The sequence below is a fragment of the Coptis chinensis genome, chromosome 1 (assembly GCF_015680905.1).
Source record: "Coptis chinensis isolate HL-2020 chromosome 1, ASM1568090v1, whole genome shotgun sequence".
In the NCBI taxonomy this organism is placed as follows: Eukaryota; Viridiplantae; Streptophyta; class Magnoliopsida; order Ranunculales; family Ranunculaceae; genus Coptis; species Coptis chinensis.
In genome coordinates, this window is record NC_141456.1 from 56,484,762 (window position 1) to 56,511,612 (window position 26,851).

Sequence of the window (26,851 nt, forward strand, 5' to 3'; positions counted from 1 at the left end):
TAGTCTTCTCATCCCTCTATAATTCTATGCATTCATACTTGAAGTGGTCATGGATACCGAAATGATTACACGACAAGTCTTTCTTAGGAGGATTGCTCGCGATCCTAGATTTACGTTTGTCATCACCTTTAGAATGAGATGGTTTTATGCTTTTGCCTCTCTCTTGCTTTTCTGTAACAAGGATCTCTGAGTGATAGGAGCTATTCTGTGTGTCCTTTCTTGTCTTCTCGTAAAGGTCTTATAATGTCTTCCACAGGCTAAAAGCGGTGGTCTCTTGGGATACAAGGCGGATTACATTGTTGTCAATCCGTTGTCTAATGCACCCAATCGCTTTTTCATCAAACGTCTTCCACTCAGTTATGGCAATTGCGTCTGGTTTTACTCTTCTATTCTCAATAGGTTGTGCCAAGTCCTTGCAATAGAGCAAGTCCTCCATCCTGGCTTTCCAAATAGTATAATTACCTCTATTTAGACTAGTTATGCGAGTGTTTACAGAATGGTCCATCTCTACAAGTTAATTCAACTCAAACCTCCTCTCAGAAATTTTATCAAACACCTTCTGGGCAAGATTTGGATAACAACCTTGTTAGGCTTAATCCAACCTGGCTCTGATACCACTTGTTGGGGAAAACGATACCAATTGATCCCCACTAAGATAACTTGTACTTGGACAATCTACTACTCTAATAAAAAAATTTAATCTTTCACTACAACCAACACCACAATCTTAATCTATGGATATAACTATCACAAACAAGCAATATAAATATAAAGCAAGTAAAACATACCACAACACAAAGATGTACTGTGGTTCGTCCAATGATGTCTACTTCTACAAGAGTTAATCATTTTATAAGTATGGGAATGAAGATTATAATCACTCTTATCAAGTCTCTTCACCTTACTAGATCACTCCTCTCTCCTTACAAGTTTTTCTCTTTGCAAAGGTTTTCTCTCAATTTTAATTGTTCTCAAAATTGGGTTTCTATTCAAGATTTGGTTTTCCAAAACCTAACTTCTGTTTTTATAGTAATCTGAAATTTCAGCACGTCTGCGAATTTTTGCATTACTGTGGAGAAAATCAGAACCCAATTTATTCAGGCATGATCGCGCACCCCCTCTTATTTTCCCAGCTCAAAAAGTCCAGTAATTTTGTTTCGTGAGAAGCTGAAAAAAACTTTCTTTTTCACGGCAAGGGCGAAGGCACGCCTTGGGCAAGGCCAATCTGAACGCGTGCGCGCTCAGACTTCTTCACACAAACAGTACCGATTTCTCTCCTCTTCCTTATCTGAGGGATAACTACCAACAGTGGGCGCATGGCCTCCGTCGAGAACCTAGATGCTTTTGAGACATGATTGTGTCCTTTGTTGGCAAATTGAAAGTGTTTGAATAATTGGATGCAATACCAACTGGTCCCTGTAATTTTGGATTCATTCTAGTTAACCCCCCTTTACCACCTCTTATCTTGCCCATGAACGAAAAAATGATCAATTTTCAGTCTGTTACACTGTTATAAGAATCTAATTGGTTTATGTTGATAAAGGAAGAAGACAACATGAATTTCAATTGCTAGTTATCAAGTAGTTAACATGACTAAGTACAATCAGTGTGCATATCCAGATGTTCACCCCTTATCGATCTAAAAAATATGACATCCGCAAATGTCGACAAATAACCTTGGGAGCATCAGAAGGATCAAATCATCCACAACCATCCAAGAACCGAACCTCCCACCAATCCAATACCCAGAGACAGAACCATCACAATTCCAGCGGTTTCTGCTTCGGAAACCGGCACCAATTTAGGAGCAAGTATCATGAGTGCACTTGTCAGATACCCGTTCGTCAATCCAAGAAGACCAGTCAAAAAAGCCACAGGGTACTCTGTTGATCTTAACCATCTTGGTCCATGAAGGCAAGCAGTGAATAGTGGATAAAATAGTAGCCTGGCAATGCAAGACGATGACGCTATAGTACTACTTTTTGGTACATATACAGCAGTGAATGACTTCCCTAGTAAGTCGGTAAAGTTGTATAACGTTATCAGCAGAATTGGATACCAATCGCCGAGTGCCTTGGACTCCACGTTTTCGGATATGTATCCAGGGAAAATAGACAGAGTAACCACGTAGATTATGAAAATTCCCATAGCCGGCCATAGGATTTTTTTGCCTACATTCCAGATTTTTGGTTTTCCAAAGGGATAGTTCACATTATATAAACTGGACGCGGAATTCTGCTGATTATTTGAGTAGTGATTTGTGGTGTGATGGTTCGCAGGGACTATTGGTGCACTCTTGGCTCGGTAATGCTGCATTACGGGCAACCTTTCTAGTATGTTGCAACAAACAATGCACCCAACCATAATAAGAATGCTCACTGCAAAATAAATGTGGGCACTTGTTCGTAGCCCCTGCGTGTTCTGGGGAAGGGATGCCTTTGTTATGATCCTTAAAATCGAGACAAGAACACCTGTATATGGAATTTCAGATAAGATAGTGCACAGATATTATATGAAACCAGTATATGAAGTTTTGACATTTTTAGGATTATGCTCTGAGCCTTCTGAGGTGTTAAGATAGCCAGTGTATGGCCTTGATTCGCCATAAACTTTGAGCGCAAATTATTTAAAACTGTGGAAATTTCATATGTGAAAATTCACTGCGGAATAATATAGGTGAGGAAACCATTTTCTTTTGCATGTGTTCCTCAAGAACTTTATAATTAAAACATATTGCAGCTTTAGACATATTGAACTATCTGTTTTTTAATTTGTTATTTTTTCTTATTTAGTTAATACTGTAATTGAAGTTAAACCCTAATCTATTTCTTCCATCATATCTAAAAAGCATAGATAGGAACAAAGAAAACTAACCCTTAATGTTTGAGTACCTGAAGACGCAGTTCCTGCAAAAACTGCCTGCATATACCGTTTGGGCAGCAAACCAGTGGACCCTATCAAACTTCCTGCTACCAACCCATCAGCCAAACCACATATTACAACACCTGCAACTACCACATTGTACACTCCATCAGGCCTCCATTTGGGATCAGGGTTGTGACGACTAGTCCAGTCCAACAGAGGTGGTGTCATCAAAGAGAAAACAAACATAGCAAGACCCAAGTTCATCCTAAGTCTAAAGCTTGGCACCTTAAACCATCTACCCCAACTCATTATCAGAACAAGGACTGGCAGCGAAGACGTCATATAAGCTACGGAGAAAACCTTATCAATGTGTCGGGACGGATATAGGTAACCAAAATAATCTACTGCCGTGATTAGTACATTCCACGGAAGTAAATTGCCTGCACCAAGCAAAAGATGAATTATGTATGCTATATTATATGTGTCTCTTGGCTCATTTTGATTAATATTAGGACCCTTCCCCTCTTCCATTTCATGTTCAATGTGGTAGTGCAGCTAATGCTATTGCCTTTATAGGCGTTTCAGCGTTCTCAAGATCATCAAGGGTTCAAGGTGGTGATAAAAAGTACAGGGATGGTCCATTTTGGGTTGTGTAATGGTTGTTTTGATGGGATGGAGATAAGAATCAATTAGTGTACTCATAGAAAGAATGCTCTAAGTGGGGACGTTAATGGATGGATGTGTGGTCTCACGGGATTGAGGGGAAGTACATATTCTACTGCTCTACATTCTCTAGCTCTTAGACATTAATGATGTATAACTAGCCGGAATCTTTAGCTGTCTGGCTGTTACTTAACGATCAGTCAATTGTATGGTCTCAGATACTTAAGGGTCGCCATATGGACACCACTGATTTTACCAAGGGCACCAACAGGGTGTCTTTGAATAATAGATTCTCCTATAGAATCTTGGATGGGGGCACTATATTAAAAGCTCAACACATTATTTTCGTCAGATTCTAATTCCTTTGTGTCATGCGATCCTACATGTGGTACCACTGTACCAGAGACATGATATCCATGGATTCCATGGCGTTCGAAATCATAAAAATCTCAAAAATTACCAATACCATCGATTTATTGCTTCCAGAAAACACTAGTACGGTGACAGATTGTCTATTAGCTGTTTGGGCGATCCCAATATTTCATTTGTTACACCACAGGCAGGTCGGCTTTCAACGTACGATTCAACTAGCCTGCGACGGGTTCATCTCTACCATAATCAAACAACTAGTCATTTCTTTGGGGTTAATGATTAATTGTATTGATAAGATAGACTTAAGAATCAATCTGTCTCCTCATACGGAAAATGTTCTATGTAGGGACCTAAATGGATGGATGGTGGTGCGAAGGAAGTACATTTTATTCTACAGCTATCCGTGCGTGATTTACTTATTGTGGGGTTCAATGTATCTAGCAGGAATATTTAACTTCCAAAGTTTCAAATGGTTGTTTTGATGTTGATGACAACATCATAGGAAACTGAACCAATTGACCAGTTAAGCTTAGTGATATTTGTTGCTTCAAAATTCTTTTCTCCCGACTATAAGTTTATTTTGCTTTCTCTTTTGGGTTAACTAGCATTGCCCTCCCACTAGACCAGCCACTTAGAATTTTCCCCAGTAGATAGAAATTAGGGTTGATTTTTAGTGTATTCGGATTCGTATATCCGAATCCGAAAATATATACTCATATCCGAATCCAAATCCGACAAATATTAAAAAATTTATCCAAATCCAAATCCGATTTCCGATATCGGATAATATCCGATCCGAAAATTAATATTAATTAAAATTTTATTTGCTTTGAATAATTTATTTTACCACTATAAAAACTATTATAAATATATATATATTTGTCATTTATTATAATTATTTTGTTATTATAAATTTTATATAATAATTAATTAATTAATTATATATAATAATTATTAATTTTTTAAATCGGATCGGATATTTTTGGATGCAGATATGGCAGTATCCGAATCCGTATCCGAAACCATTTCGGACATAAAAAATTATCCGAATCCGAATCCGATATTCGAAATTTTTGGATAATATCCAATTTTCGAATACGAATTCAAATATTTGGATATCCACTTGCACCCTTAGTGGAGACCCTAATTTCCCATCTAGTAGGGGGAATACTCTCGTTAATAACCCTCCTCTATTTTTATATATACTAGCAACTTTGCGCACGTGTTGTGCCTGTGACATGACCATTACAGGGTAAAGATGCAAAACATAGGACCTCATATTCAGAACAACGTACTTGGCAAATGGTAGTAAATAGTAGATACCAACGGGTTTTCTGAAAAATAAGTTGAGTTCTGCGTCTACTTTCTAGGAGTTTGGACACTGTTAACTGGTCATATAGCCTATACATTTTTTTACTGCTAATTATAGCATGGCATGGACAATTTAAAAGCCAAACTGAGGTAAATACTCTGCAGTCTGCATCATCCAACATTCGCTGTACTTGGATTATGGCCAGAAGTACTAGAATTTGATCCAATGTATTTGATAAAAACTAGTCAGCATAAGTTTTTTTTTCTTTTCTTTTTTTTTGAAATAAAGGGGTTAAGGATGCCCCAACCTTTTTTTAAATCAAGAATGCAAGTACACTTTTCCTTCCTTATCCCCAATACATTGAGTTTTTTTATCCATGGGGGGGATAAAGTACAAAATATCATTACACAAGGACCTATTAACTTTTTATCCATGGGGGGATAAAGTACAAAATATCATTACACAAGGATCTTGTATCGTAAGATTGATACAACCTGCAAAAGTAATGGGGACCTTTTTTAAGGCAACTTGTAGTAATGGTAGTTAAGTTACTTCTGTGATCATGTGCTCTTTTTATTACCTATTTTAGTTAAATCTTTCTTATCTTCCCTCGCTTATCCGAACAAAGTTCAAGTTTATATCCTTTTATGGTAAAATCCTACACTGACTACAGTGTGAGTTCAGAGAAGGAAGGAGAGTTCAAAGGTCATGGCTTCATCCAGTAACCCCATAGAAACAGCAGATAATACAAACCAAATGAGTACTACAAATAGTTCATGGAGTTCGCTGTTTGGCCGATCAGGAGGCCAAGAGTCTAATATAGTTTTCAAGGAGTTCTCTCCTATTATCATCGATGGAGTAGCGCAAGTCCCTAAGGACCTTGTTGAACAAGGTATCAGACAATGGGATGAACATCTGGTGGGGTATTTTGTGGATAAAAGATTGTTTTTCCTCACGGTGAAGGTTGTGCTGGATAAAAGATGGAGTTTGAAGGGTTCCTTTGAAATAACAACTGACAAGGAGATGTTTTATATGAGTTTTACCAGTGCTGAAGATCGGTAAATGGTACTGGAAGGGGGACCGATGTTCATTGCGGGGAGAGTGTTTGTTATAAAGCCATGGTCAGTGGAGGTTGACAGCTATAAAAATGAGGTGATTACTATTGATATGGGTGAAGTTACTGGATGTACCAAAGGAGATGTAGACGTTTGATAGACTGTCATATCTCACCAGTTTGATTGGTGGAACCCCAAAATTTATGGATAAAGCTATAGCAAAGAGGAAAAGGCTATCCTTTGCCCGATTTTGTATTGAATTCCCTGTCAACCATAGTTACAAAGAATCTATTAAGATTAAAGCTGGTACTCGAGAGATTGTCATCCCCCTGGAGTATCCCTGGAAGTCGTTGTCATGTGAAAAGTGTAACCGGTTTGGGCATGATACAACTCAGTGTTGTGTGAGGGTCACTAGAGTGTGGGCAAGAAGGCAGAATGGGCAGACAAATGCATCAAGAGTGCAAAGAGCAGAACCAAATAGGGGAGAGTCTGCAAGTGTTGTAACTGGACAGCAAGGGGAGGGGAACACAAGTGGTCGAAGGGTTGAAAAAGTGGACTTGTCGCTTGCTATTATAACTCAAACAGTAGATGTCAAGAGACAAAATGATGATGGGGAAGGGAGTTCTTTGGAGGAACAGAGAGGCTCAGAGCAGCAACCACAAGAATAGGAATGTCCAACTCAGATCCAACTGGTATCTCCTAGAAGAGTTGAATGTACTTTCCAAGTGGTAACATGCAATCCAGAAGTACTAACAATAGAAGGAGTGCAAGGCCCAATACAAGGCAGAAATGAACATCTTGAGACTGGCCTGTTTACTGTTGAGAGAAACATATTTGAGGAGATGGTTTATTTGGAAGAGGATAATCTATCAGATGCTGAACCAGAACTCTTCATTGATATGATGGCCAACCCTACTCCGTTGAGAATTCCTCCTGTTCCTACTTTGGTGGAAATGGCCACTGTGAATACCCCTGTCCAAACAAGGGCACAGAAGAAAAAAAATGCAGAGTCCCAAACTACACCTGGGAAATGAGGAAGGGGAAGGTCCAAAGGCCATAGAAAGTGACGAGGTCATTAAACAAAAACATTAGAAATGATCAGAGTATGTAGCTAGAATATAAGGGGGTTAAATGACCACAATAAAGTAAGGAATTTGAATAAGTTTATTGTGGAGAATAAGCTGAGTTGTATGGGCATTTTAGAAACAAAGGTAAGGATGGAGAAGTATCCCACTATTGCAGGTATGGTGTGCCCATAATAGGAAATCATACATAATTACTCGAGTGATGTATATGGAAGAATATGATTTACATGGGATAAAAGCATTTTGGATGTACAAAGAGAAGTGGAAGGAGTCTAGTTTATACATTGTAAGGTACACAGTCTACAATATGGGTTCTCATTCTTGTTAACTGTCATCTATGCAAGTAATAAGGGGCATTAAAGGCTCATTTTGTGGGAGGAGTTGAAATTGTTGAGTGCAGGTATTCAGGGACCTTGGAGTGTGATGGAAAATTTTAATAATGTACTGTTCTCACATGAAAGAGCTGGGGATAGAGTTGTTGACCCTAGGGAAACCCTTCCTTTTGCGAGTTCTTTGAATGTGGTAGGATTGTTTGATCATACTGCTACTGGTTCTTTTTACACATGGAACAGTGGTGGAGATAATATAAGGAGGTGGTCTAAGATCGATAGATGTGTGATAAATGTCTCTTGGTCCTCGAATCCTCTAACATTAAAGGTTAAGATTATAACTCAAGGTCTCTTTGACTACTACCCACTGGTTCTTAGTTTCATGGAAATAGGTATAAGACATCCTCCATTTCGATTATGTAATGTGTGGACTCGGATATAGGATTTTGAGCTAATTGTTAGAGAGTGCTGGAGTATGGCTGATCATGGGAGTCCTCCGTTCATGTTAACAAGGAAACTCAAAAGCCTAAAAGGGGTGTTGAAGGGTTGGGCACGAAAGTTCTGTTCTGATACACAAAGACTTGTAACTGCCACAAGGATTGAATTGATGGAGGTTAAAGAAAGGCTCAATCTTACACCTCTTGATCTTACTCTGAGTGCACAAGAATTGACAATAAGGGAAAAACTGTGCAAGTTACTAAATCTGGAGGAAGCAGAATTGTACCATAAAACAGATATAAATTGGCTATGTTTTGGGGATAAGTGTAGTGAGTTTTTCTTCAATGCCTTGAAGGAAAAACAGACTAGAAATCTGGTGTGGAGTATAATTGATGTACATGGAGCCAGAAGGAAAGGAAAAGAACAAGTAGCTGAAGCTTTCCTGGTATATTACAAAGAGCTCTTGGGAGTGTCGTTTGTTGTGCCTATTGTGATGCTAAATGTTTTAGTAGTATTCCTATTAAAGAGGTAGATCCTGACATTAGCCTACAGCTAGTAACCCCTATTTGTGACACGGAGATCAAAGAAGCTCTGTTTGCTATGGAGAATAACAAGGCACCAGGACCTGATGGTTTTAATGCATGTTTTTTCAAGAATAGCTGGGACATTATAGGAGAAGACTTCACGAAAGCCATCAAGTACATTTTTAGCCACAAGCAGATTACAGGAGGTATTAGTGATATATTTCTGAGTCTAATTCCAAAGATGAACAATGCCTCACATGTGAGTTCTTTCCAACCTATTGCATGTTGTAATATTGTTTATAAATGTATTTCCAAAGTATTAACAAACAGGATGAAGAGTTGTATTTCCTCCTTGGTATCTTGCTCCCAATCTACCTTTGTTCCAGGAAGATCAATCCAGGATAATCTTCTGATGGAACATGAACTTCTTAGAGGCTACTCAAGGAAGAATGAGCAGAAAAGATGTGTGATTAAGCTAGACATCCAGAAAGCCTATGATTCTATTTCCTGGCAAGCACTTGAAGCTATTCTACATAAGTTTAAGTTCTCAATTATGTTTATCGAATGGCTCTAGATGTGCTATGCTTCTCTGTTCTTCTCGCTGCCGATAAATGGATCACCTTAATGTTACTTTCAAGGAAAGCGAGAGTTGAGACAGGGTGACCCTATGTCCCCTTATCTGTTTGTGGTTGTTATGGAAAGCTTGAGTGCACTTCTTCTTCAAGGCCTACAATCAAAAAGGATTTCTGCCTACTCAAAGTGTAGAAAGTTAGCCATATCACATCTATGCTTTGTTAATGATGTTTTACTATTTTGTAAAGGTAACATGGAATCCATGATGGCTATCAAGGACATTTTGAACTCTTTCTCAAAGGCTACATGACTTTAACTCAACAATTCCAAGACAACACTCCTAACTAGCAATATGTTCGAAGAGGAAGGGCTAGATCTTGCAACAACTATGAATATCTCTCTTGTTACTCTACCAGTCACTTACCTGGGACTTCTGCTCACAGCAACAAGGTTAGACATATGAGAATGTCTACCACTTATTGAGCAGAACATAGGAAGGATTTCCAACTGGAAAAATAAGGATTTAAACAAAGCAGGAAGAGTGCAACTTGTGAACGCAGTGCTTTCATCTTTTCAAACTTATTGGGCAACAACCTTTGTGCTCCCGAAGAGAGTACTTGATAAGGTAGCGAAGCTATGCAATAGATTCATATGGGCAGGACCAAGTATGGGGAAGAAAATGCACCATGCAAGTCATTTCAAGCTCAGACTTGATAAAGAATATGGAGGGCTGGGTTTGATTGATCCAAGAGTGTGGAATCACGCTGCATATTGTGGATTAGTGGTGAAATTGGCTCAAAAAGTTGAATGCTTATGGGTCAAGTGGTCATGGGAAAATCATATTAGGAAGAAATGGTTTTGGACAATGAAAGCTCCAAAAGACTGCTTATAGGTGTTGAGAGGAATCCTTAAGCATAGGGAAATTGCATGGAACTATGTGAGACATAGTATAGAAAATGATAATGGTACTAGCTTTTGGCATGACCCATGGTGCTCAGGCCCCCTCCTCCTGAATCCGGTTGCAAAGTCTCTCCTTGCGGATGTAGTGCCAGTTGATGCATTAGTTAGTTCAGTGATTGAAAATGGGTCTTGGGCAAGAAGTATCCTGGATTTACCTGAATGTGAAGTTAAGGAGTGGATCATGAATACAGAGATTAACTCTTACATATCTAAAGACCAAGTCATTTGGACCCCATCCAGTTTAGGGGCCGGTTTTTATTGTATCCTCAGCATATGCAACCCTCAAGAATGTGAGAAGCAAGGTAAAATGGTACAAGATTATGTGGGATAAGTTGTCAGTGCCTAAACACTCTTTTACTATTTGGCAATTATTCTTAGGATCTCTTCCAACACAAAATCGATTAATGGCGAAGAAAGTGATTGGGCACTCTAGGTGTTATCTGTGTGATTTGCATGATGAAAGTTCAGCCCACCTTTTCCTTCGACTGTTCATACTTGAAACTTGTGTGGCAAAGTTTCAAAGAGGCGATGGGGTTACCTGGAAGGGTTAGAAAATCGTATGAGGAATAGTATTACATAATGCGCATTTGTAGACCAAACTCTATAATGTCTGAAGTGATAAGGGCATTAAGTTGTGCTGCTGTACAAGCTATCTGGAATGAAAGAAACTAGCGAGTAAAGAGGAAGAGATTCTTGTCTGCAGATTCGGTCAGCATGAAAACTCTAAATAGTATAAGAGTATACTTGGGGAAATCGTTGAAGCTTGTCAGGGAGGGTCTAGCCATTCGCACTGTCCTGACAAAGCTAGGGATCGGGACAACTTTTAAGCAAAGTGCAGACCAATAGATTAAATGGATAAAACTTGAAACCGACATCCCCACTATAAATACTGATGGATCAGTTCAAAATGGGACGGCATGGTATGGGGGTGCTCTAAGGGATCGAAATGGAGATCTGCTTATGGCTTTTTGTGGTAATTCTACGAAATGTTCAGTTCTTCAGCAAGAGTTGCTAGGCATTCTAAAAGGGTTAGAAGGTGTGGCAGCTATGCAAATAGAGAAAGTGTAAGTGCAGTTAAATTCACTAAGATTGATCTAGATACTAAGCAAAAAGGAAGAAGCACCATGGTACTGCAAGAACCTAGTCGCTCAGATTGGGGTTGAACAAGGAAAATTTGTAGAAGTTTAATTCCTCCATGTGTTTAGGGAAGGCAATCAAGTAGCGGATTACTTATCTAGAATGAGTAGTACTTGTAGTACTCATAGTACCGTATGCTGTAACAAATGTATCCATTTTATCTCCCCGATGGATCAAAAAATTAGTGAACTGATCAAAGGGGACAAAGAAGGAAAGATGTACATGAGAAGTTTCCATTAATAAAGGTTGGAGGGTCCCCTAAACCCCTAGGCATTTCAAAAAAAAAAAAAAAAAAAAAAACTTTTGATAGGTAACCAGCCACTTGATTTCCTTCTCTGAAAATATGCTTAAAAATTACTTCATCAAACTTCATTCTCACAGCCCATATTTTTGGCACTAAATTTCTAAAGTACCACGGTGGTTCCTCCTTCTTATTCATAATTTGGATCACTTTCAAAGAATCTGACTGGACTTCAACTCTCTGTACATTCAGTTCTCTCACACCTTCAAGCCCTTTCTGAACCCCCAACAGCTCCTGGTATAAAACTGATAGTTTAGTCGAACTTCCACTGTATGCAAGTAACACCTCTCCATTACAATCCCTGTCACACCCCGAATTTCGACAGAATTCGGAAAAACATTATTTGTTCCCGACTTTTCGATCTCCGAGGTGTGACGTACTCTCAACTCCCAGAAACCCATAAACAGTTTAAATATGCGGATAAATAAAACCAATAAAATTTTAACTTAAACAAAAGTCATCTTCATTACAAAAATTAACAAATGAAAATACAAATAACCTTATCTCAACTGAAATCTATATCACCTCAAAGGAAAACAAGGCCTATCTTGAAATACGACGCTAACGCAAACCACAAGCAGCAACCAATCTTCTTCAACACTAAACCTGTCAATACTTATCAACTATGTTCATTTAATGAACACACCCGATAAGCAAACATGCAAATCGGGTCAGCATTATAAAAATGCTAGTGTGAGTAGCTCTAAAATACAACATATATTTAGACATATACATACACAATCCATAAGGCAGTTAGTTCCTCCACCGAGGCGCCTTAACTTTCCACGACTAATACAACATACTTAAGTTCAATAACTAAGGCAGGTAGTTCCTCCATTGAGGCGCCTTAACTTCCCACTAACCACACAACAAACTATACTCATAATAAATAAGGCATGTAGTTCCTCCATTGAGGCGCCTTAGGTTCTAACTAAACAAATAACCAACCAAGCATATTATATCCGTACCGCATTTCATGCTCAATAACAGAGTGGGTCGTCTCTGCCCAAGTAATTAGTTTGACCCACCCTTCTGCAAAACCATATGCAATCATATATTTAAAGGTATATAATTAACCAACATATTACCATAATTATATTAATTAAGGCTTTATTTGTGTGTCCCTAAAATCACATCGTATCTATGTCTTACCTAATTTTCCTGGCTACCACAATCACTTCCCAACGCCGAACATGTACATCCACATGCCTCCCCTTACATAATGAACCACTTCGTGCGTAACTACCCTGAGCGGGATGCCGCACACCAGGTAACCCTCACACGAAAGCCATTATATAAGTACTGCCACTATTTGGCATAAAATATCGCGCGTCTCGTTCTATTTTGCGAACGGAATAATCAAGCAACTATTCGGCTACGTCAGAAGGGCCATTCAGATTCACTGAAATGCTAGAAGGGCCAATCACATTACTTACGCCCGAAGGCCATTCAGATTCACTAAAACGCTAGAAGGGTCAATCATATCACATACGCCCACACAGGGCAGATCACATGAGTTGTGGTAGTCAGGTTCTAGGATTTTCGTTACGTAATTTATTCAGGTGTCATACATTTATGACTCATAAAAATTCCACTATATCACATGCAGGTCAAATACCTTATTGCACTAAGCCACAATATTTATAAATATCTCAATATATCTCATATCCATTTTCATTCTTTTACGTGCCAATATATTATTGCACTACGCCACACTCCCGTGGAAAATATCCACAAATACTCTACTAGCATCTCACAGATAAAATAATGGAGTGTTTATACATTTATTTCTCCAAAACTATTGCCTTTAATATATATATCCCAACATATTATATAATGTCACAATATCAACGTCAAATCTTAATTAGATAATGACAACCAAAGTTATACAATCTTCCACAGCATTTTAGCATTTGACTTGTCCATACAATTTAATATATAAAAACGTAACACAATTAAACAGTCAACAGTCCACAATCAAAGCCCAATATATATATGCTTTACACACTACTCACGTCAAATCTTAATTAGATAATGACAAACAATGTTATATAATTTTCGACAATATTTTATTACTATATTTGTCCATAATCTTAAATATGAGAAAAACTGGAAAAAAGTCAACATTCCACAGTCAACGGTCCAAGTCAACGGTCAATGGTCAACGGTCAATAGTCAAAGTCAAACTGTCGTTTCCATGTTCGACAGGTTCAGGGTCATAGCCATGGTTCAGGGCAAAGGTCAAAGTTGCATGGCTCATGGGCTCATGACCAAGGTAATGGTTCGGACCCAACTGGCCAAGCCCAAACCTTAGAACCCGAAAGTTTGAACATTTAAAGACCCAATTAGATCTATTTTAAGTTATATGGACCGGCCCCAAAACTAACTTGAAACTGGTCCAAAGAAAAACAATTAGTTTTAGCCCAACCAACTTAACCTAAACTGGTCCGAAACAAAAGATTAATCCGGCCCAATAACTAACTAGTGTTTAGGCCCAAAACTTGAACTGAACTGGCCCACAACTTAACCTAAAACTGGGCCCAAACTAAACCAAATAAACCGGCCCATTGAACTAAACCAAATTGGTCCAAAACTTAATTTGGTTCGGCCCAAAGAAAACCAATTAGAAAAGGCCCAAACAAAATAAGGTTTTTGGCCCAACCAACTTAATCTAAACCGGCCCAAAACAAAACCAAAATAGCCCAAAAACCGAAAACCGGTCCAAGGCCCAGCCGGTCATCTTCTTCCTCCAGCAGGCACCCAAATCGGCCACCACCAGTACCGATCGCCACTCCTCCCAATCTACTCGAAAATGTTCAGGGGAAAAACCCCCAAAACATTAACAAATTGAAAACCTCACCTCCTTAATCCCTCATCTTCATCAAACCTAGATCTCAAAGTTTTCGACCTCCATTAATGGCTTCCACAACCTATCAACAGCCCCCATCCAAATTCCAACATTCAAACATACATTAACAACCCACAAAACAACATAGTAGATCAAACAAAAAAATAAAAACCAAAAATCAAATCCCTCAGTATAATAGTAATGGCGTTTTTACAGGGGAGGAGGTTTGGGGGCTCGCGCCTCCATTGATGCTCCCTTCAAGCTTCAACAACCCACTCCAAACATCCCTAACCAACCTCAAACCAACCAAGCTAACCTCACCACCAAAAGTTCAAACCAAATCAAACGCCATCAACGTCTTCAAGCTTTGACAGAGCTTCGACAGCCCGACATCAACCAACGACCCCAAACAAGATTTAATATCTAAACAGTGTTCAATAAACTACAAACAGTTCCAATCCGTATACCGAACAACTGCTTGTTTTGGCTCGCCGCCATTAACGCTCTTTCGAGCTTCAGCAGTTCAACTAAAATCTAAAACATATCGACAGAACTAAAATTATAAAAACTGGTCGGAAACACTCGACAGTAAAATCGTAAATACTAAACAGACGAAAATCATAGTTTTAGTAGTGGTGAGAGATAAACTCTACTCACCTGGCTTAACAGCTCCACGAATCCTCCTAGTCCGAATGGTCGCGCTCCACCCTCCAGCAAACGAGTTTCTAGCTCGGCCTCTGATAATCATAAAAATGATTAGTTTTCCTATGAAATGAATGATGAAACTCAAAACGTAAGTAAACTAAAACTATCTACATGTCTATTTTTATCAAAGTTTCTACTCTCAATTCTATCGAATATAGTGGAGTAGGAAGTTCGTTCCACTCCTAGTGCTCTAGCATGGAATTGTTTTCTAATTTAATTAGTCGGTCTTAAGTCTATGAGAGTTTTACGAGGGGGAATTATACTACGATGCAATATGAAATTGATTATTTTAATTTAAACTACGAATGCTATGGAAATATGATTGTTTTTTAATCTAGATAAAGGATTAGAGGGGAATTGAATCCACCTCGAATCCAACTTAATAACCTAGCATAGATTGTTGTATCTCGATTCTTACGCGTTCTTACGGCAAGAATTTCGAAGTTCTAATCCTTAGTGTTCGTGGCATTTCTACCAAATACTAACTAGCATGTGAGGGTCGCCCACCCATTCTCATGGCTTAAACACGACCTTCTAGAGTGGAATAGAATCTACAAACAATTCTACACTAACAACTAAGTTTTCATCAAGGCTTCATTAACCCCTCTAATGGAGGTTTTAGCCTTGATTCATCAAACTAACATTTCCCATTGAATCTAAACTAAACATAATGTAAAGAATTGAAATTTACTTAATTAAACAATAATGAAATCTAATTTAATGACTAAAATGAAATAAGAACAAGAATTGAAATTATATCTGGAAATGGAAATGACAAAAATGGAAATTGATAAAAATACTACTTTATTGATCTAATCAAGTGAAGAACAAGATTCAAAGGTTTAATCTAATACAATGAATTGAAACTAATTAAACTAAGTTCTAAAACTAATTAATGGAGGCTAACTAATCTAGGTCTAACTATCTACCATTAACAAAGAGTGAAGCTTTGGTTTTTTATACATTCAGATCCAAAAATCGTGCATGGGCTTGGAGCCATGTTTTGGGTCGAGAATCGTGCCCAAAACCCAATTCTTTTCAAATTCAAAAGGCCTCTTCAGCTGCAGTTGGCTTCAACAGACTTTTCGTCCACTTCTGCTCCTCTGATTGGGTCAAGGCTTAGACCATTGGAAAGCTCTTTCCGATCCGGTCGTTTTGACATAAGGTAGGCCCCATTCCAAGGTCTGAGTCCAAAGATACGGCCTTCGGAAGTTCTGCTGACTTGTGTGCTGTTTCTGCCCGCGTCGACTTTTCAGCTTTTGACCGGGCTTTTAGAAAGGCTTTGTCTTCTCGAAACTTGACCTTTAATCACGGAACTCCTTAGTAACCGACCTTTGCTCCTTTATCTCGCTAAAGTGGCACATTTCTGCACATAATGGACTTTGAAGCCTGAAATGCATAAAAACACGTAATCAGTGTTAACTCTTAATTATTACTCACATAATTGGTCTAAAAGTATGACTATTAAAGGGTTAAAACTACAGTTTTGGGCTCTTATCAAACCACCCCCAAACAGCATTTTGCTTGTCCTCAAGCAAAGATGAGAAATTAGAATAAATGACCAAAATGGAGTTCTATCTACTCGCTTTATTTGAGTCGCGATTACATTGACCATATGCAACAAGGCCTTAAACCACTAGGAATTCCCTAGTGGACGAAGTTATAGTCTCGTGAGAGTTTTCAAATGAAGGTACTCACAAACTTCATCTATACTACAACGACTAAGAAATAAAACTATTGTTTCCTTATTTATGTCTCAATTATCTATACGCCTCACTAGCAATGAATCTGTAATAATCATGTTGAAACTTAAGCTAATATATGCATAATAATCAATCATCTACAATAAACATATATACAATGAGTAATACTATGAAATGCAATAGCAGGTCCGTTTTCAAACTTTGGAATAACGCCCTTAAGTAGGTTCTCACAATAAAGTCAAGACAAAAATCACTCGATTTTTCCACTCAAGTTTTGCTACTCCGATTAGTAAAGTGGGCATACTTTACCTTACAATCTCAATGACACACAAGGAAGCCGAAGTTGATCAAACACATCTGCCACTTACTATCCCACTAACCTATTCCTAATTGAGCTAGAGGTCTTTATTAGGTGTTGCGGGGATTAGAAGATGGTTTAAGAAGGAAGGAAATGGATATTCAAAAGGGACAAGTCTAAGATAATAGAGTCTTCATATTATGTAACTAGAGAAAACCTTGTTATCTACTTTTGCTTCTACACTTTGTTTCCATCCTTAGCCATATATTTTTTTATCTTTTTCTTTGGCTTTTGACTCATTTTATTCTATTTTTTGGAGTTTTTATTTTATTTCTATTTTTATTTTTCTTTTCTTTGGATGAAAACTTCTTTTCTTTATTTTTCAAGAAATTAACTAACTTTTGTTTACTTTGGTTTTTCTCTTCTTCTTTCTTCTTCATTTCATCGGACTTATTAAATTGGGTAGGTTTATTTTAAATTATTATTATTATTATTATTTTTTTATTATTATTATTATTATTATTATTATTTTGTTTTGTTTGTAACAGGGTAAAGGATTTGTGGTTTATGAAAGGGCTGATAAAAGGCTCAGTGGGGTGACTAGCGGAAAATATACTTAGGTCGGAATTTCTAGCTATATCGATCCAAAAAGGGCCTAAATTCTCTCTTAGGACATGGTATAGTGGTCAAGCAAGTGGACGTGTGATTTCTCTATTCGGAATATACTTCTCCCTTGTGTCATTTCTCAAATGTTTCACTCATATAAGGCTTTAGGCTATATTCTCACAGGATTTGTAGAATAAGTACTCTAGCCTAGAATTCAGAAACTTACTGCCTAACAATCATAGATACTCATGTAATATATTTATAGATAGATGCAAAGATTATTACCTACATATTAACCTAAGTTTCTAAAAACTATTCTAATGCAAAAGCTACGTGAGACTTCTAGATTATTAAGAGCATAGAGAAAGAAACAATACCAATATTCCTAAGTGTATAGCATAAACTTTTTATTTTTATTTTTATTTTTATTATTTTTAAGACAAATAATACGTAATATACAACCTAATATGTGCTTAACATTTACATCGTGTTTCTATACGACCCCCAAACAATTTGGGAGAAGGGGGTTCATGAAACAATTCAATAGCACAATTAAATTATGTAACTAACTAATTTTTATAATTTTTAACATTTTATAAATAAAAGTGCGTAATTTACATCCTAAAAGTGTCTAATTTTTGCAAATGTTTCTATCCCACCCCCAAACAATCGAACGCTTTGTCCTCAAAGTGTAAAGAGATAAGGAAAGAATTTACCATAGAAACGTGGCAAAAATTGGCGCACTGTAATGTAAATATTGTAAAGATGATATGATAATATGAAACACAATTAAATCATTACGTGACTAACTAACACAAACTCTAATGGAGTAAAAACATGACAGCTTAGGGTGGCAACAAGATTTGAAATGAATACCAAAAATCGCCACCCCCAAACAAAATTGGAAAACTCTTTTTAAGTTTGAAATTTTTGTTTGGCCTATACTCCAGAAAGTTGGTATTGTACTAAAACTTGGGTCTTTTAAGGTCAGATTCCCGAGACTTGCTAGATTACTATTTTTATAGCTTTAAACTTTTTTACTTTTTATGAATTAGGTTTAATATAAAGGAAAACAATAAGCAGTAAAGACATAATTCACACCATAGAGAAACATGACTCAAAAACCAAGAAAACATGCAAGAGTGGAAAACGTGAATTATGTGAACCGTGGGATCTGAGGATCCGTACTTACAACCACACACTCCATAGGGAGGGCCCGGTTACCTGAATGGTGCATTCACCAATATATGGAAATAAAAGGAAATGCACCAAACACAAAATTTGAGTCGTTTATAGTCAGATACTCGAGACTTTATCTAAATATATGTATGAATATGCAGTTTATTATATATCAATAACCGAAATAGTTATGGATCGCTCCATAAATAAATATCACAGAAAACATATCCAAACACAATCAAGCACCAAGATTTCCTACGACGACCCTAGTGGAATGAAAAATAAGTCGGATAGACCTATAACATAACCGAGCATGCACTTTACATTTCATCTTTGAACGAGAGGGTGTCCTAGTGAATAAGTGTGGAAAAGTGAATGGTTGTGGAAGATATGGTGGGTTGGGATAAGTTTTAGAGGGAAACCATGGAAAAAATGAGGATGTGGGTTTAGCACAAAACTCATTCATGGTGTAGTTAGGGGGACCGCCTCAAGTCCGAAAATGAAGGTGTCAAGTGGTTTATCCTTGGGAAGTATTTGTTTACTAGGTGGATTTAAAAAATCATGAAGCACAGGAGAAACTAAAGGATCGAGTGCAAACTCGAGGTTCCTTTGAAAAGGTGGAGGGTGGGGAATATTGGTGATGGAAGGTGAATGATTCTTAGCTAGAGCTCTCAAGTCCATATCATCAGAAATCTTGATATATGCAAGACATTCCTCAATAGGTGGGTCAAAAGGATCACTGGGATAGAGATTGAAAAATTCATTTTCCGTCATAGCATCAAGGGATGAATGGTTGTTGGCAAGGGGGGACTCACAAAGTGGTAAAGAAGCGGTGCAAAAGAGTTGCAGGAATTCTTCTTTGATTTCGCCTACTACCGTGGAGTCATTGTTAAAGTCGGAATTTCCGGGAAAGGAATTTGTTAATCTGTTTCTCCGAAACATGTTTTTGAAGTAATCTTGAGCTAAGCTCCTCGATCATGCTAACCTCGCCATTTGTAGATGAATCGATATCGCGGTCCTCGTTTTGAAAAAACATTTACCTCAACGTAAAGATGGCCAAAGGACAAGGACATTGAACCATCGCGCAGCTTTATGAGCGTTGGCAGTAGCCAAGAAGGGGCCTCTAAAATGATAGGTACAGAGTCGTTAGTGACTTCGTGGTCGAGGATAACGAAAGTCGGCCGGGTAGTAAAAATTTTGGACTTTAACCAAAGACGTTTTCAACCACACCCCTTAGGATACTTAATAGACCGATCGCCTAATTGCAATGTCATTTTAGTAGGTTGCATCTCCTCTAGACCTATTTGTTTATACAAATAAAACAGGAGTAAGTTAACACTAGCCCCCGTGTCTAGTATATGTCGTCGTGGTGAGAATCTCCTAAGGTGCATTATGCAAGGAGGGAAGACCAGTGGTCCTTGTACTTAACAATTCCATTATCTTTGGATAAAGTTGGGAACCGCTCAGTTAGAAAGGCGCCTTTAGGTATGTTGGTCTTACGCCTAGTAGTGCACAACTCCTTAAGAAACTTAGCGTGGTTAGGTAGCTTTTTATAGCTTCGAGAAAAGGAAGGTTTATCGTTAGATTTTTGAAAATGTTCCTAATCTCCTCAAAGTTAGTATCCCCGGTTAACATGGCTAATTTCGAGGAACGGTGGTTTCGCTTCTATATTTAGCGTATGGCTCGACTTGATGTGTAACCTTGGCTTTTCTCGTTTTTAGGTTGTGGTTTAACCGGTACCTCTACGGTGGTAGGTTCTTCAATTTCTATTTCGTATCTAGTTCGATATCCGGTGTAGGAGTATCTTGATGGGGTAACTATAGGCATAGTTACTTTATTATCAACCACTCTTCAAGAACGGAGAGTGGTGATGGTATTTAGCTGACCTACGGATGTAGTTTCCGTACTAGTATTACCGTCTACCTCAAAGGCTGTGTTTGCTGTTCTAGGGTTGGGTATCGCTTGGGTTGGAAACATGCCTTTTGGTTGGGCTTCCTCTTGGGTTAACTGTTGGTTTAAATTATTAATGGATTGTAGAATGTGTTGGTTAGATTGAGCCATGGTTTGGAAAAGTTGTTGGCTCACTTGTATGAAGGTGTCAAGACGATCCGGTTGTGTGGGTGTAGTAGTCACGGGTGGTGTGGATCGAACTATCTCGTTGATTATTTATGGGCGGATTGTGATAGTTATTATTTACCAGAACGATACCTCTATTAGCATTATAATTATTATAACTACATTGACCTTGTGCTTGACTTTGTCAAGGTTGTGCTTGGTTGATATAATTATTATAATTACCCTGATCATGTCCTTGTTGTGGTGGAGCTTGGTTATAACCGCGGCGCTGGCCTAACATATTGATTATTGTAGACTCGTAGGTGTGGCGTGTTGGTTATTTCTCCAACCGAAGTTGGGATTTTGTCTCCAAGGGCGTTAGGTTCACTATTAATGGAACAAGAATGTTCATAGGCTATAGGACGATTGGGAGTCGGGATGCTCGGGACTCCAAAGAAACTACATGGATTTGAATTTACATTCATGACGGGGATAGACTTTTGTTGTACGTAAATGGCCTCTACCTTTTTGTGAAGGATTCAATTAGAGTTTTAAGCTCGAGGATCTGATTTAACCTCAAACATCTTGGTAGCCTTAAATTGAAGAAGAACTAGCGGAGCGGGAGTAATCGCCACTACCCCCCAATTATTATTACGCTTTAGTTTGATCTTCCAAAATTTATATGCCTCTCGAGGCTCCTTTACTTAGGAAACTACCCCCATTCATTATGTCTAGGACTTCTTTATGGTGGTGTAGAAGTCCTTTGAAAAAGGCATTTAACTAACGGTCTTTTGCTAGGTGATGGTGTGGACACTCTATAAGGAGATCGGTGAAACGATTCCAAGCCCTCGAAAATGATTCATGAGGATTCCGCCGAAAGAAGTGAATCTTGGAAAGCATTTCATCCCGCCTTAGGGGGGGTAAAAATGTTCCATAAACAAATGAACAAGTTTGGCCCACGAAGTCCATTTAAATTAGGCGTTTGGGCGTTAACCAAGACGCGCTTTATCGGCTAAGGTGAAGCGGAAATACCCTCGGTTTAATTTGTTCCGCACCAACCGTAGGATGATGGAATGTTGTAAGGACTTGTTCAATCCTACGCGATGTCTCGATAAGGTTTTTCATGGTCTAAACCATGAAAAACGGGTAACAAATTAAATATATTTGGGGGATGCGGAAATCCCCAATTCGGTCCGCTAGAACGATGCAAGATTTAGGGCTATCGCCAAAGCTTTGTAGAAGTCGGAGAGAGGAGTCTCTTTCTTCACCCATTATGTCGTATGGTTGGTGGGATAGTAGTTAGAGGTGTTGTGATTGGTATACTCGATATGTTTGTTTGTTGACGGTTAATTACGCTCGGTGTTTTTCTCCAACCGGACCTTTAATCTCATGCAAGTCTAAGTCTAAACAACGAAAACAATCCAAACAATCTTGATATATTAGTATGAACCTCTAACGGAGATGCGAGGTATGGAAGAAAGGAATACCGATAAGCGCCCTTGCTTTTGCTTATGAATAGCATCTTGTTTACGCTGTTGTTCATGTAAATAACAAGTTAGAACAAAAAAAAAACTTAAAAATCGGGTTCAAAACAAACTGTAGAAATCCGCAAAATTTTGCATAGGGGATTGATTGTCGCTATTGCGTAGAGGCGGTCGCTGGCCCTTGTCCGAGAAGTGGCTGGTCGCGCTTTTGGTATGAGGGGGTGGTCGCGCCGAAGTCTTGTAAGTGAGGGCGGTCGCTCGCCAAGTCCGACTATAGCGCAGCAGCGCCCTTATAGGTGCGATCGCCACGTGTAATTCTCGTCCGAATTTTTTCAACTTGAAACGAATAACCACGTATGAATCAAACCAAGGGTGGGTGGGTTTAATGGGACTTAAAAATGACTAATTCTACTATGAAAACAATGCTAAAGTGCAACTAAGATGGCAGCAGCGCCATTTGATAAAAGGTAAATTTAAATAGTCTACCTACGAAATGAACGATGAACTCAAAACGTAAGTAAACTAAAACTATCTACGTGTCTATTTTTATCAAAGTTTCTACTCTCAATTCTATCGAATATAGTGGAGTAGGAAGTTCATTCCACTCCTAGTGCTCTAGCATGGAATTGTTTTCTAATCTAATTAGTCGGTCTTAAGTCTATGAAAGTTTTACGAGGGGGAATTATATTACGATGCAATATGAAATTGATTATTTTAATTTAAACTACGAATGCTATGGAAATATGATTGTTTTTGAATCTAGATAAAGGATTAGAGGGGAATTGAATCCACCTCGAATCCAACTTAATAACCTAGCATAGATTGTTGTATCTCGATTCTTATGTTCTTACGGCAAGAATTTCGAGTTCTAATCCCTAGTGTTCGTGGCATTTCTACCAAATACTAACTAGCATGTGAGGTCGTCCACCCATTCTCATGGCGAAACACGACCTTCTAGAGTGGAATAGAATCTACAAACAATTCTACACTAACAACTAAGTTTTCATCAAGGCTTCATCAACCCCTCTAATGGAGGTTTTAGCCTTGATTCATCATACTAACATTTCCCATTGAATCTAAACTAAACATAATGTAAAGAATTGAAATTTACTTAATTAAACAATAATGAAATATAATTTAATGACTAAAATGAAATAAGAACAAGAATTGAAATTAGATCTGGAAATGGAAATGACAAAAATCGAAATTGATAAAAATACTACTTTATTGATCTAATCAAGTGAAGAACAAGATTCAAAGGTTTAATCTAATACAATGAATTGAAACTAATTAAACTAAGTTCTAAAACTAATTAATGGAGGCTAACTAATATAGGTCTAACTATCTACCATTAACAAAGAGTGAAGCTTTGGTTTTTTATACATTCAGATCCAAAAATCGTGCATGGGCTTGGAGCCATGTTTTGGGCCAGAGAATCAGGCCCAAAACCCAATTCTTTCAGTCCAAAAAGGCCTCTTCAGTTGCAGTTGGCTTCAACAGACTTTTCGTCCACTTCTGCTCCTCTGATTGGGTAAAGGCTTGGACCATTGGAAAGCTCTTTCCGAGCCGGTCGTTTTGACATAAGGTAGGCCCCATTCCGAGGTCTGAGTCCAAAGATACGGCCTTCGGAAGTTCTACGACTTTGTGTGTCAATTTTACGCCCGCCGACTTTTCAGCTTTTGACCGGGCTTTTAGAAAGGCTTTGTCTTCTCGAAACTTGACCTTTAATCACGGAACTCCTTAGTAACCGACCTTTGCTCCTTTATCTCGCTAAAGTGGCACATTTCTGCACATAATGGACTTTGAAGCTTGAAATACATAAAAACACGTAATCAGTGTTAACTCTTAATTATTACTCACATAATTGGTCTAAAAGTATGACTGTTAAAGGGTTAAAACTACAATTTTGGCCTCTTATCAGCCTCCATTTTTATTATTATTTTTTATTATTCTCTAAAAACCCTATTCTCTATAACAATGTGATTATATACTTGGGTTTGAAACCCAAGCCCAATACAGACTCTGGCCCAAAAATCAGCCCCGCATATCCCAAATCCAATCCAGTCGAGTTTTAAATAAATAATTTAATTAATAAATAAAATACGAATTTTAAATACGGGTGTTACAATCCCACAAAGCTCCTCCAAAACCTGCTCTCTCACCTTGAAGAGACCCATCAAAATTAAGAGTAGGAATTTCCTTTTTTTGATTTCTGCCATTGAACCCACTGCTCATCCTTTTGTTTGAACTTGGCTCCAATTCCCGATTTCAGCAACAGTGCTCTCAGAACTACATCCTCTTTCACTATTTCCATCATCTTCCCCAAATAGAGCTTCATTCTATTAAGTGCTTGTAAACTGACTGGGTTAGGTGTTATGTACCGTTGCGTCTTTAATCTTCAGTTTCTCTCATTCCAAATAGCTTGTACTGCCGCACATATCAGAGTCCTTATTACTTCAGATGTCGTTGTATTTGCTCTACAGATATGCCTGAGCTGGTACCACTCTGCATGCAAACTTCGAGCTAGTTATGATAAACCCATAGCTTTTTTAACACCTTGCCACACTAGTTTCGAGTAAGGACAACTGAAGAATAAGTGGGCTGAGCTCTCCTTATGAGAATAGCATAAGCAACATCTAGATTGTTTAATCACCTTCTTTGCCTTTAGTCTATTTTGTGTAGGAAGGGCCCCTGAAAATAATTGCCACATTGTGAAGGAATGTTTAGGGACCGAGAGGTTTCCCCACACAATGATGTACCACTTGACATTACTTCGCACATTCTTGAAAGCTGCATAAGTAGAGGAAATTGAGAAATCTCCAGAGCTTGTCGGAGTCCAAATAACCTGATCTAAATTTATGTAGGAATTAATTTCAGTTCCCATGATCCATTTCTTTACTTCACTGTCAGGTAGATCTGTAATACTCCTCGACCAGTAGCCATTCGAGATCACTGCAGCTACTTTTGCATCCTGAGTGACTGTGTCATCTAGCAGAGTTTTAGCTTGCTCATTTAGAAAGAGAGGTCCAGAGCACCAGGGGTCATGCCAGAAGCTTGTCTCATTTCCATTTGCAATGATGTACCTCACATACTTCCATGAAACTTAACGATGATTCAAGATCACTCTCAGACCCAGGAGCAGTCCTGAGGTATCTTCATTATCCAAAAAAGTTTGTACTTAATGTGATGTTTCATGACCATTTAACCTACAAGTTCTCTGATCTCTATGCAAACTTGAATACTAGTCCACAGTACGCTGCTTGATTCCAGAATTTTGGGTCAATCAGCCTAAGGCCTCCTTGTTCTTTATCTATCCTGAGAGTTGCGTGACTCGAGTGGTGCATCTTCTTGGCCATGTTTGGTCATGCCCAGATAAATCTATTGCATATCTTTCCCACCTTTTCCAATAATACTTTAGGCAAAAACAAATGTCTTAGCTCAGTATGTTTGAAAAGAGAACGGGACAGACTTCACTAGTTGTACTCTACCTGCTCTATTCAAATCTTTATTCTTCCAATTTGAGATATGACTTGTGATCTTTTCAATAAGAGGCAGGTAGCCTCTTATACCCAGTCTTGATGTAATAAGGGGAAGGCCTAGGTAGGTGACTGGTGGAGTGATAATTGAGAAGTTCATTTCAACTGCTAATTCTAAACCTTCCTCTTTAGTCATGCTTCCTGTTAAGATAGTGGTCTTATCATTGCTCAAGTGAAGGCCCGTTACATGAGAGAAGGATGCTAAGATGTCTTTGATTGCTAGGATAGACTCTATGTTTCCTTTGCAAAAGAGAAGAACATCATCTACAAAGCAGAGGTGAGAGATGGTCAGCTTTTTACATTTTGAGTGAGCTTGTATCATATTTGACTGAAGCACTTGTTAAAGCAGCGAGTTCAAGACTTCCATAAAGAGCACAAACAGATAAGGTAAGATTGGATCACCTTGTCGTAGACCTCGTTTCCCTTGAAAGTAACCTTCCGGTGTCCCATTTACCATCACACAGAAATAAGGAGATGCATAACACATGTACATCCATTCAATGAAAACTCGGGGGAACTTGAATTTCTATAGAATAACTTTAAGTTCTTGCCATGAGACTGAATCATAAGCTTTCTTGATGTCAAGCTTAATAGCACATCTTTTCTGCCCTTTCTTCCTTGTGTATCCTCTGAGAAGTTCACGAGCAAGAAGAAGGTTGTCCTGAATAGATCTCCTAGGAATGAATGCAGATTGAGAGCTAGAGATCAAATATGGAATGCATGTCTTTTTCCTGTTTGTTAGTACTTTTTATACACATTTGTATATGATATTACAGAAAGCAATGGGTCTAAAAGCACTAACATTTAAAGCATTTTTCATTTT

The 26,851-nt window shown here is 38.2% G+C and overlaps 3 protein-coding genes across 3 annotated transcripts; 1 reads left to right on the forward strand and 2 right to left on the reverse strand.

The window, feature by feature from the left end:
- Positions 1-1,510: 1,510 nt before the first annotated feature.
- LOC147524631 (Nucleoside transporter family protein) lies at positions 1,511-3,495 on the reverse strand. Its single transcript, XM_086603942.1, has 2 exons — positions 2,892-3,495; positions 1,511-2,471 (listed from the first exon to the last, which is right to left on the reverse strand). Exons 1-2 carry the CDS (start codon positions 3,394-3,396, stop codon positions 1,696-1,698), a joined length of 1,281 nt encoding a protein of 426 aa, XP_086460068.1. The 5' UTR covers positions 3,397-3,495; the 3' UTR covers positions 1,511-1,695.
- A 3,989-nt stretch (positions 3,496-7,484) lies between these two features.
- Positions 7,485-9,217, forward strand: LOC147524632 (uncharacterized). Its single transcript, XM_086575636.1, has 5 exons — positions 7,485-7,509; positions 7,753-8,051; positions 8,124-8,564; positions 8,648-8,849; positions 9,030-9,217. The coding sequence occupies exons 1-5, from the start codon at positions 7,485-7,487 to the stop codon at positions 9,215-9,217; spliced, it is 1,155 nt and encodes a 384-aa protein (XP_086431762.1).
- A 118-nt stretch (positions 9,218-9,335) lies between these two features.
- Positions 9,336-26,478, reverse strand: LOC147524633 (uncharacterized). The gene is made up of 5 exons (XM_086575638.1): positions 26,409-26,478; positions 25,981-26,292; positions 25,146-25,594; positions 9,641-9,723; positions 9,336-9,393 (listed from the first exon to the last, which is right to left on the reverse strand). Exons 1-5 carry the CDS (start codon positions 26,476-26,478, stop codon positions 9,336-9,338), a joined length of 972 nt encoding a protein of 323 aa, XP_086431764.1.
- Positions 26,479-26,851: the final 373 nt, after the last annotated feature.

Coding starts and splice junctions, on each gene's coding strand:
- LOC147524632 (XM_086575636.1), top strand. CDS start 7,485: ATGGAGAAGTATCCCACTATTGCAG. Junction 7,510..7,752: donor GAAGTATCCCACTATTGCAG/GTATGGTGTGCC, acceptor TGTTGAGTGCAG/GTATTCAGGGACCTTGGAGT. Junction 8,565..8,647: donor AAGTAGCTGAAGCTTTCCTG/GTATATTACAAA, acceptor CCTATTAAAGAG/GTAGATCCTGACATTAGCCT.
- LOC147524631 (XM_086603942.1), bottom strand. CDS start 3,396: ATGGAAGAGGGGAAGGGTCCTAATATTAATCAAAATGAGCCAAGAGAC. Junction 2,472..2,891: donor TGCAGGAACTGCGTCTTCAG/GTACTCAAACAT, acceptor TTCCATATACAG/GTGTTCTTGTCTCGATTTTA.
- LOC147524633 (XM_086575638.1), bottom strand. CDS start 26,478: ATGGGACACCGGAAGGTTACTTTCAAGGGAAACGAGGTCTACGACAAG. Junction 25,595..25,980: donor TAAAGATTTGAATAGAGCAG/GTAGAGTACAAC, acceptor ATCATCGTTAAG/TTTCATGGAAGTATGTGAGG. Junction 9,394..9,640: donor GCTGTGAGCAGAAGTCCCAG/GTAAGTGACTGG, acceptor CACTTTGAGTAG/GCAGAAATCCTTTTTGATTG.